This window comes from Leuresthes tenuis, unplaced genomic scaffold (assembly GCF_036924035.1).
Source record: "Leuresthes tenuis unplaced genomic scaffold, fLeuTen1.0.hap1 SCAF_18, whole genome shotgun sequence".
In the NCBI taxonomy this organism is placed as follows: Eukaryota; Metazoa; Chordata; class Actinopteri; order Atheriniformes; family Atherinopsidae; genus Leuresthes; species Leuresthes tenuis.
This window is the reverse complement of record NW_027325372.1, coordinates 19,222,733-19,233,673: the sequence shown is the minus strand read 5'-3', so window position 1 is coordinate 19,233,673 and position 10,941 is coordinate 19,222,733. Positions and strand designations below refer to the sequence as shown.

The window sequence follows — 10,941 nt, the reverse complement described above, 5'->3', positions numbered from 1 at the left end:
ACTGATGCAAGGATTAACCTTGTGCTTTGTCATGACAAGAAAGAAACGCAGCAGGTAGTTTGTGTAAGTGCTGAGTCAGCCTTCCAAACTGCCTTCCACACACCGACGACAGCTCTGTACGCTCACAGCGAAAAGGAAAGATGAGAAATGCTGCTCTTACTTGTTTCAGGCAGTGCTGCTCCGCTCGAATGCTGCACTCCTCCGGCCGCTCCGTTTCCTTTGGTGCTGAGCTCCATCTTGGCCGGACAGCTGTGAGAATTCTGTGCGGCACTCAGGCTGCCGAGGGCTGGCTTCTTCGCTACCGGTGGAGGAACTTTGTCACACTTCACCCCGCCATTGGAGAAAGCGGCAGCCTTTGATTTGTCAGACACCTGCATGAGCTCGGCCGCCAAGCTTTGCTTCAGACTTGCCTGGGCCTCCGGGGAGGGGGCAGCCGCGGTCTCTATGACGACCTTTTTTGTGCTCCTGGAGAAGATGAAGCTGGCGGTAGAGGCTGGGGACTTGTGCATTTCGCATCCATCGTGTGGTTTCAAAGACTGAGCTCCTGGTTCGCTGACGCAGCTGGAAGCAGGGGATCTTACACCCACTCTGGAGGGCAGATTGTCTCTCGACATGGCTGCGGTTTTCATACGTATGGCCTCCTGTAGGCGCATAGAGGGAGAGCTCATTGCCACAGAGGGCGTTTTTACAGTCTGAGGGAGAGATTTCAGTGACAGAGACTTGCGAATGGGCTTTTGAGGAGTGCTTGGAGGTCCTTGGATTGAGAGAGGATAGTTCTCATGAACAGGAGACTCCTCATTTTTTGACTTGTCCTCAGATGGAGCTTTCACCTGATCTTCAGTCATGCTGACTGATCTGAGGCGAACCATCTGAAGCAGAGAGGGGGTGACAAGCGGAATGTTAGCATCCTCTTTAGGAATGGGTGTGCTTTTGTGGCGGGAGAGGAGCTCCTTGCTCCTGGCATCTCTATATGCTCCACTGGGCTGCCTTTTGAAATGAACCCCATGGGTTAAGTTCTCTGTCGGTGGAGGCGGTGCTGCCGGGACAGAAGGTGGAGATGGAGGTCGGGCACAGGCTGGAATAGCAGAGGGAGACTGAGCTTCAGTTTGCAGAGAGCTTCCCTTCACTGGGCTCTCTGATTGTGGAAGAGGTGGTGCAGGAGGTGGTTTCACTGGTTGAGGTGAGACCCTGCCTGTGACAGACGAAACGTTCGGTGCAGGTTGGCAGGAAACCTCTTCGGGAGCGTCAGCTTTTGAATCTGAGACATCGACCATCGGTCGGTTGTCTGCCACAGCTGGTTGTGAAACAGCTGCGATTAAATCTTGATTTCCTGCAGTCTGTCCCTCCGGGAGGTCCATCTCTGTTGCACAACTGTTCATTTCATCCATCACGCTGTCCGTTATTAAGGGTGGAGGAGGCGGAGGAAAATCTTCCTCATCGCCTCCGTCAAACACAGACTCTCCCTCCAAAGGAGGCGGAGGAGGCGGCCAGCATGACTCCACGACCTGGGACTCCTCCTGTACCCTCTGCAGCTCATTTGGTGGGATCAGCACTGATGGGGGAGGTGTTTTCCTTGACAGAGGAGGGGTAGGGTGATAAGCTGGTGGAGGCGTAGGTGGAGGGGAGATCTTATTCATTTTGGGGGCCTCTATTGAAGGTGTCCTTGTGTGTGGGATCTCCCCTCTGTCCATCTCGTTCTTATCAGCTGTAACTGTTAGAGCGTTCTGTGTTGATGTATTGTTCTCAGCAGGTAAATGAACCTTTGTTGGGGCCTTGCTGCTCATTTCCCTTTGTTGTGTCTCTAATGGCGGCTCTGTTTGGCCTCTGTGCAGTACTGTCGTGGGCTTTTTCATGACAGGTGGGGGATCTTTCTTTGGAGTCACCTCTGGACTCTCCTGAGCTTTAACAGAGCCGCTACTCTGCTCTTCTCTCTGAGCCTCTTCGTTAGCCTTTTCTTTGTCCTGGACTCGTTCTGCCGCTAGACATTCCCTGACCTCCTGCTCCATGTCGCCACCTTGAGGACTCATTGCTGACAACGCTTCGAGCTTTGCTTTATTTTCTGATGTTTCTGAGACAGATCTGTCTGTCGTTGTCTGGTTTTTAGCTACAACTTGCTCCTCTTTTCTGGTTTCTGTTTGGGTTTCTGCCTGTTTATCTGTGATATCCTGAATATTTGCTGGTTTCTGGGCCACTTGGATGACGTTAGGACACGGTCCACACAGGAGGTCAACCGTCAGTCTGTTGTGAGCCCACGTCTCTGGAGGTGGAGGACACGGGGCTTTGACTTTGGGAGGCGGCGGGATGTTTAACAGCTCCCTGACTTCAACTCTAAAAGCTGAAGGATTGTTACTGAGTCCTTGCGCAGCATCAGTTGCTGAAGAACCCTGCGGAGACAGAGTTGGACTACATTTGAAAGCCTCTGGATTGGCAAGCTCAGATGTACCTGATGATAAAGAGGTGAGTGAGGAAGAAGGAGAGGCTGCTGAGGATGAAGCCCGAGAAACAGATCTCTCTGGTTTGACTGGTTTCTTAGGTTTGTTAGGGGAGGTTGGGGAGATGTCTTTTGGGGAAAGCGTTGGAGTGCCACTCTGACTAGAGTAGCCACTGGAAGGGGACATAGTCCGTTCAAATTTCCCGCCTTCTGGGGGAGTTTTCAGTGGGGAGGAGGTGCTTGATTCTTGCGGGGGCTCTGCTGCTCCTCCAGCCTGGCTTTCAGGGGCCTGTGAGGGGCTTACAGGAGAGGAGGAAGTGTCTGCAGAGTTGGATACAGGTGTGAGGATCATACTGGTGTTTGTGGTAACCACCTTCGTGCCCGCCTCTGCTACACTCTTTTCTGTGGAAGTTTTCACTTCATCAGAAGCAGAGTCGCTGAGATCTTTGATATCCACCACAACCCTGCAGTCACTTCTGATCCTATTACTATGCAGAGAGTTTGTTCTCCGAGGAGGCGCTGGAGGTTGCTTGGTTTTCATCACTGAAAGACGAGTAGAGTTGCGCTTGTTATTTGCTTGTTCCCCAGCAGCTGTTGATCCCCTTGCATCTCCCTCAGACCCTGGTCCTGTAGCATTTTCACCTTTACTACTGGGGCTGTTAATCCCACTAACTGAGCTATGGGTACTTGCAAGCTCCTGGTCCTCTCCAAGTTGCTCAGCCTGGCTCTCCTGCACATTAAGACCTACTTTCTTGGACGATGCAGGTGAGGAGTTTGAAATAATCGTCTTTGAGGACTGAGACTCGCTCCAGTTTGACCCTGAGGCTGACGTGGGCATCGGCGTGGAGTCGTTGCGGGAATTATTTGCCTGGGAGCCGTCACCATCTGATCTTCTGGACAACAAGGGGCTGACTGATGAGTCCCCAGATGTAAGGCTGCTTTTGCTTACAGTGCGAACGCTGCTGCCATGATTGACATTGCCGCCATGAGTCCGGCTGGTGCTGCGGTCAATCTCAATTACTTCAACCGAGGCTGGCAGGACAGCGTTAGGGATGATTGTAGACAGGTAGGTTGCCTGAGGAGAGATAGACATTACAGGGCCCTAGAAGGAAACAGAAACGGGTGATTATATTTTAAATGTCCTGGATGCTCCAAACACAAAGAGGTACTCATGACTTAAGTTTCAGAAAACTACTTTTACTGCCAACTAACAGCCTGATAACATTCTTACCTGGGGCTCCAGGAGGAAGTTAAACATTGAGGGAGAGACTGAAAAAGAAGTAGTCATGCCAGGTACTGCGACGGACTTTGGTCTCAAGGTGGTTGCGGGGCAGAGATGGGAACCCTGGTGATTGAAGGACTGCTCATCCTGGTACACCGACTGGAGGTGCTTCCGCACCAGCTGTTCATCCCTGAATGCCTGCTAAGCGATTAAGAGGGAACATTGAATAAGTGGCAACGGCACATTGAAATATGTTGAGAACTGATTTTTTTTCTATGAAGAACCCTTTACCTCCAGTTCTGAAAGGTGCACTCTGGCTCCCTCCTTATTCGCTGTGGGAGTCCCTCCATCAACCGTTGGAATGATAACTACACCTGATTGGCTCTCGCTGCCATGCTCATCGGGATTAGGGAGCTGAGTAGAAATAAGTGGCTGAAATGTGGAACTTCTGTTCAGAGCTGTGAAGAATGTGGGTCACTGTTATTAACACACTGCTACCAAAGATACATCCCATAGTTTCTCTGTCAGCGAGCGATGAGGCTGTGGACTCACCGAGCTCTTTCTGGACCTGGTTAGGAATACCCATGATGGTGGTTCTCCTGCTCCTCTTCCTGTTCCTTTCTAATCTTTTTACTGGATTCAGAGGCTTGAATGTAGAACCTGACAGACGGAGATGAAATATAGCTGAGCTAAATGCTCCCATCAGCATGCTAACATTCTTACTACAATCCCTGTTTCCACCTTGGCTTAGCAGGCTAGCATGAAAACGCCTGCAAAACGCCACTAAACACAGGGTACAAACTGGAATTTTGTTAGTATTGCAGGTGGACTGGACTAAATAAAAATTTCGGCCAGATGATGATGAAAGTTGCACTACGGCAACAAGAAATGGTCAATGTGTGCACCAAATTTAAAAGAAAAACCTTCACCGAGTCAGTGGGATTCAGCATCATCCCTACAGACTCTCACGACAATGCATGAAATGGTTGCAGAGTTTTCTCTGTCTGGAACAAAGTGTTGGAGTTCACCAACCCACCCTTTGAGCCACACTGCTTACAGGGGGGTAAAAATGGTTTTTGTCACATAAGAACAAAGTGGTCAAATAATGAGAGCTGCGCTTCCCTAAAACTCAGGGAAGCTTAATGGGGGAGCTGCCGTTCTTGAGAATTTTAAAAACGATGCTAGAAATATGATCTGAATACCAATCGCTCTCGTTGCGTGGGCACACACACACACACACATACACACACACACACACACACGCACACACGCACACGCACACACACACGCACGGGCTGATGTGCTTTGCCTTTCAGCTTTGATGTGCAAAGGCAGCCGCTGAGCTGTCTTTAGATGCTTTGAGCGTTTGAGTAACCCCACCAAAAAAAAGAAAAAAAAAATCCTTAGCAATGTATATGAGTGTGAGTCTGTGCGTCAGCTTCCTCTTTCTTTGATTTCACACCATAACTGCAGGAGTGCCAAGCAGCTGGGGATGAGGCGTGCATGCTAAATAAGTACCCGACTACCAGTCTAAATAAAGCCATAAACTCAGAAACCTTTTTTTTAGCTGCTATTTCTTTAAGATAAAAAATATATATAGATAGATGCTTCCTTTCCAAGCGCAGACACACAAACAGGGCTGACGTTTACCTTGGCGGGTAAGTGCGGACTGAGTGTCTGTGGTGTCTGTATTCCCGGTGGTGGAGCTCGACTCTGGAGAGCTGCCTCTGTCCTTGCAGGAGCTGATCTCCTGCTCCGGATGGAGAGTGTCTGTGGACTGCAGGCGATACACACGCAACAGTGTAATATTAGAAGGCATTAACATGGTGTGCAGTAAGAGGAGAATGAAAAAAAGATTCCACAGAGCTTTTGGGGCACTTACAGCGATGCTTTCATTTTCAGCAAAGTTCACTTCGTTCCCGTGTTCTGTGTGAACAAAATGAAACATAAAAAATATGTCCATGTTGGCTTGATTCTAAAAACAAAGGTATTTTCATGTGTCTCACATTGACTCTCTGAATGTGTCTGACCTTCCTGCTGTTGTATTTTGAGTCCCTCCTGAGCTTCAGTGTGCAGGTCTTCCAGGTACTGAGGCCTGCTGCCCTCAATGAAAACATTCTCCTGGTGGTGCCGGGAGGCTGTGTAGTGGACTGCCAACCTCTTCTGGTCTTCATTTCCTTTTGGGCCAGCTGTTGAATTGGTTGGGGGTGCAAAAAGAGCAGAAAACAAATGTAACGGTAAATATTTTTGCTGCTGCGTTTGAAAGTGAGACGGAAACAGCCCGAAAACAGACAGAAGTCTTCAACCACAGCTCCGATTGCTGCTGCTGGTCATCGACCTGAAAACTGAATTCAGCTTTTGTTTGAGGCGCTTTTCATCGTGCCACTTTTCTGTCCTCTCTGGACAAACACAAACATACAGCTAACAGGTGTTCGTAGGCCGAAACTTTCATCGGCTTTGCGGGGAATCCTGTGCACCTCCAGCTGGCGTGAGCGCAACGCAGATCACACGTCAAATCTCCTCAGCCAACTTTAGTGGACACATGTCACAGCCTTGCCAAGTCTTTAGCAGTCAACCACAGCCTGGCTAATCTCCTGCAGTATCTTGCTTCCATGCTACTTCTTGTGGGATAAGATTATCCACCTGTAAAGATGCTGCTGGAGGCAATGCTGTGGGAACAGGACTGAGCTCTCCTCCACGACAGCCAAAAACAGCAGACACTCAACAGAAACCCAACTTACCTTTGACACGCACTTCTATGTCTACCTGCCCTGGGACCACAGATATAAAACATCCTGTGGCTAAATCTGGTGCATCTCTTTTTCCTGTGAGACTCGTGTCCTGCTGCACGGCCCCTGACAAATAAACTTAAACAATATATAGGCCAAGGAAGCAGGGCCAGTTGTTACCAGCTTTAGTTAAGTTGTCCTGAAATAAAAGTCTAACTTTGCAGGAAAAAAAGTGGAGTAATGAGAACACAGAGACAAAAAAATTGTTTGAGAGCTTAAATCTCAGGCTTTCCTGGAAAGAGACTGACTTTTCCCTCACGTTTATCAATTTAAATAGTTCGTGTGCCCTGAAGACATTGATGTGATGCGTGCTGATCCAGGTTTGAAGGGTAAAACTACACATATTTATCGCACCAGGTCATAATGGGTTAATTATATATTTAGTGAATAAGGAAGTTAGACTTTTGAGTGAAATCTTGAAAAGCAATAGAACTTTGTATATACAACCTATTCTTTCTTCTTTTTCTAACTGTTTCTGTTGTATTTTTTATTAGCACACTTTGTGTGCGTTTGTATCCTCTATTACTTTTTTCATCCAGTAGATTTAATTTTCAGAAATGATTACTGGACACATGCTGTTGTGCTATGATTTTTAAGCAAATTTGTGGATTTGCGCTTCAGTTTCAGTCCCCTCGAAACATAAAACACAACAACAACAACAAAAGGAAGTCTCATGTTGAGAGCATGACTGGGAAATCAGTCATGCCGAGTGGCTCGAAGCACAGCTAAACTGGGCTCAGTGTGGGGTGTCTGCTTTCCCTTCTTTTGTCCCTTTCAACACTGCCTCTCAGTCTCACCTGGTTAGGTAACATGTGTGTGTGTGTGTGTCTGTGCAGGTGTGTAAGTAACGGACAGTCCCACCCCTTTCCGCCCGCATTCACACAGTTGATGCAGCCTAAAATACACAATGTCCTCTCCTGTGTGTAGCTGTGAGAAATCTGGACCCATCTGATCCGATCCGAGAGAACGAGGGGAAGTCTACAAGAACACCAACGACCGCGAGCGTTTCCTCACATAATGTGACTCGCATTTAAGTTGCTGTAATCACCAGTTGCATTTAATTGGTCAAGTAGCCCACCCATGGGATTGTGCCAGACCCCTACAGAAGATTTAGGGATTTTGGTTGGCTAAGGCGATCGCTTAAAAAGCCAGTCAAGCCCTTTTATCTTATTAAAGAAGACCCCCAACTTGTGCAATAACACTTGTGTGCCAGTGCGTCTGTGCTTGAGAGAAAGACTAAAAAAAACAAAAAAAAACCTGTTGCCGTAGGGTGCGTTAAATGTAAGGAAAAAGGTCAGCTAAACTCCACAAACTCCGAGCATAGTAATCCTAAGGAGTAAGAGAGTTTCATGAACCAGCGCTAATTTATCATAAGCCCTGCATGTGAGTCTGCACTCACCCTTCTTCTTGAAGACAGACAGCAGAGAGTGGATGCTCTTCCTGAAGTAGACGACCATGCCTACAGCAGCGCCATATCAGATACAAAATCCCCAAAAATATTGGTATAAAGTTCAGGAGTCTTAACGAGCCAAACAAGTCGGTGTGATTTCCAGAGAAGATCCCGATGCTCTGACCTCTGAGGGCTGCAGAAAGTAACACACAGCCGGCAGCAGACTGGCAGTTATTTACCGCAGATGCTTGCGCAGAGTATCTGAGCGACTTGTGAGGGACAAGCGCACAATAAGATCAGCTCCCAGCCAAAGCTGCCTGTCCCAGCTGCCTTATCCCCGAGTCTGATACCCTCCTTCCTTCCCTTCCCCCTCTGCTCTACCTCTCCCATCTATTTTGCTCTCTCTCCAATGTAATTCCGTCTCTATTGTCAAATGATGAGACCCCTCCCTCTCTCCCTCCTGCTGCCAGTGAAACGGCTGTCAAAGTTTGGCTTTCAGGAGGCAGCCACCCCCACTTTACACAATATAGACAGACACGTGCGGGTCTGTACCTGCACACACACACACGCACACACCACCCATCCCACCCCAGTTAAATCTGTCTCTTATTGATCTGTTTGAATACATTTTAGAGCTTAGAAATACGACAGTTTAATCAATCAGGGAGAATGCAAAGAAAACAACCAAAATTGGATCAATTCGAACGGTTTTCTTCCTGTAATAAAGTTAAACCAAAAAGTGCTTTCTCGAAGTTCCCTGGGGCAGCACTGGAGGACTTTATACTTGTGTGTAGGGTTATGAATTTCAGTTTAGACTACAAAAAAATCGAAACCTTTCCTCTTAATCACTGAAATGTTTTTGGGTTGGTCTTCTCCCTAATGGAGGCCCTAAGCGCCACTCTTCTGTCTGATGCTGTGTGTTATTATGGAAGGGCCACAGAGGCTGCATTTGACAGCAGAGGTTGTGTCCTCACAGTGAAAAGCTAAGCAACCACTTCAGTGCTCTATATGTTTTATCCTCCTCTGTGACACATCATTTCTCTGGTGCCTTTTCTCCTCTCCCTTTGTTTCCGTCAGTCTCCCCTCCTTCATATCTTTTTTTCTGTCCGTCTGCCCGCTGGCCTCATCGCCGGCAAAGGTCTAGTTTGAGTTATAAATAGCCGACACCGCCTCAGTTCATCATGTTTAATGATGTTGTCTGGGGATGAGGTTCTGTGCTCCCTGCTAATGTTTCCTGACAAAGTGCAGAGATTATAAAACACAACACAGTGGCGGAAAAACTAGAAACCAAATGCAGATACTGGGCCAAACAAAGTGCGAGCGCTCTGTTTCAGGATCGTTTTCCCGATGACGAAGGAACACTTTGATCCACTTGCCCTCTGAATTAACGCTTTTTTCCAATGAAGTGGCACAGCAGGGGCTACAGCTGGCCCGCACCAGCTGGAGGGACACGCAGGAGGATAGTAACACAATTCCCTTCAACAGTCCTCACCCTACACAGACAGAACTTCTGGCACTGGATAATAGAAGTGGGGATGCAAAGCTTCTCCTGCGAAGAAATCTCCATCCCAGAGGTCAGACCGACCAGCCTGAGGTGCTGGCAGCGCTTCGGCCTTGGGGTGGGTTGGGACTGGAGTAAGCTGAAGTGCTCAGGAGGGGGCAGCTTTAGACCTGGGAGCCGTGCCAGAGGATTAACTCTGCCACTAGCTTAACCTGTCCATCTCCTCACCTTACACTCCCTTGTACCTGACATTTGCTCTCACCTCAGTCTCTTTAATTTCACTGCATCACTCTTATACTCCATATTTTGATCTAATCCACATTAATTTCTGCAACACTGTTTACCAATATGGAACAAGCAGGGGCTCATAGAAATATGAAAAGAGCTTTGTTTCACTTGATTTCACTGTGGCGCGTCCATTTTAGTTCCAAACACCCCTTTTTCTTAAAGAATAAATCCCTTGCACACCCAGTCCCCTCAACACATTCCCTTTACTAGGGGCCAGGTTTTGGGGTCTCTGGCCAAACCAGTATAGCCACCCCCCCCTACTGTTGTTAACCAAGATCCCTTGTATCAATATTCATTAGAGGGCCTGAAGGGACACCATCTGGTCCTGGGGGAGAGGGCAGAGGGGAAAGAGGGGCTTCACATGCCTTTGATTCAGTGCAAACAACACCCCATTCCCCTGCATGAGCAGAATAACTCATTGCATTACAAAAGGACAAAGTGAAACATGCTAACTTAATTGAGGATAAATTGCATTCCAACCACAAATGTTTCCCAACAGACTGTGAAATACTTCCTCACAACACTTTCACATCAAACAGTGTGCCTTTTAAAGGAGTCATTGGAAGTTACTTTAAAGCTTTCTCCATGCAAAACACTCGAGGCGAAACAATAAATCCCCGCTGCCACACTGGTGGACTTGTTAGCAGGTCAAATAGTCTGTGAAAGAACAATCACAGTTCAGGCAGCCAAATACAATTGCTTGTTGAAATGTCAAAGGCCAAAAAAGCATACGCGCCATTTGTTACAGCCACACAAATAAGAGAAAATGCCAGATATGCTGATCTCCATTACTCATTTGCATGCCCTGTTGTAAATTCCTATCAGGTACATATGTCAGAGTAAAATTCCCTTTCACTGTCTCTTTCCCGGTGTCTACCCCACGTATAGCCGGTGAAATTTTGCGGGTCGCTGTCTTTGAACAGCTCCAAAGATGAGGCAACCAAATTACCTGTTCGCTGGGGTTCCTGGGCTATGTCTGGCACGCGATCTAAGGATATCACCGTCAGTCAGCCTCTGGGGAAAAAAATGAGACATACAACATATGGTTCTCATATGCTGCGGGTCGTCGCCCTGTCACTGTCAGCATTAGTCAGCAGCCTCTTGGAGGGAAACATGGAAAATCGTGAGGATCATCTACATCCAAGAGAGAATTAACGCGCATGGAGTGAATTTGTTAAACACACTGTGTCCATTATGCCCCTTACAGATAATCTTCTGCTCCCATTTAATGAGATTAAAAGTTAATTATCTTTTCCTAAATATCAGATCGGTTTGGCCGGTTATGAGAGTGCGATGATTAATGATGTTGGTGTGTGACTA

The 10,941-nt window shown here is 47.6% G+C and overlaps 1 protein-coding gene across 4 annotated transcripts in view; it reads right to left on the bottom strand.

Annotated features, from left to right (window-relative positions):
• Window positions 1-10,941, bottom strand: part of nhsl3 (NHS like 3) — a 35,525-nt gene that overhangs the window by 1,257 nt on the left and 23,327 nt on the right. For 2 of the 4 annotated variants that reach the window (XM_072371164.1, XM_072371166.1), the window contains 7 exons: window positions 5,684-5,842; window positions 5,536-5,579; window positions 5,304-5,430; window positions 4,206-4,313; window positions 3,945-4,111; window positions 3,663-3,854; window positions 161-3,533 (listed from right to left, as the gene is read on the bottom strand). In XM_072371164.1, the coding sequence (XP_072227265.1) occupies window positions 161-3,533; window positions 3,663-3,854; window positions 3,945-4,111; window positions 4,206-4,313; window positions 5,304-5,430; window positions 5,536-5,579; window positions 5,684-5,842 (4,170 nt within the window). Of the gene's footprint in view, window positions 1-160; window positions 3,534-3,662; window positions 3,855-3,944; window positions 4,112-4,205; window positions 4,314-5,303; window positions 5,431-5,535; window positions 5,580-5,683; window positions 5,843-7,841; window positions 8,150-10,941 lie in introns of those variants that run through there. The other 2 variants (XM_072371167.1, XM_072371165.1) reach the window with 2 other exon arrangements.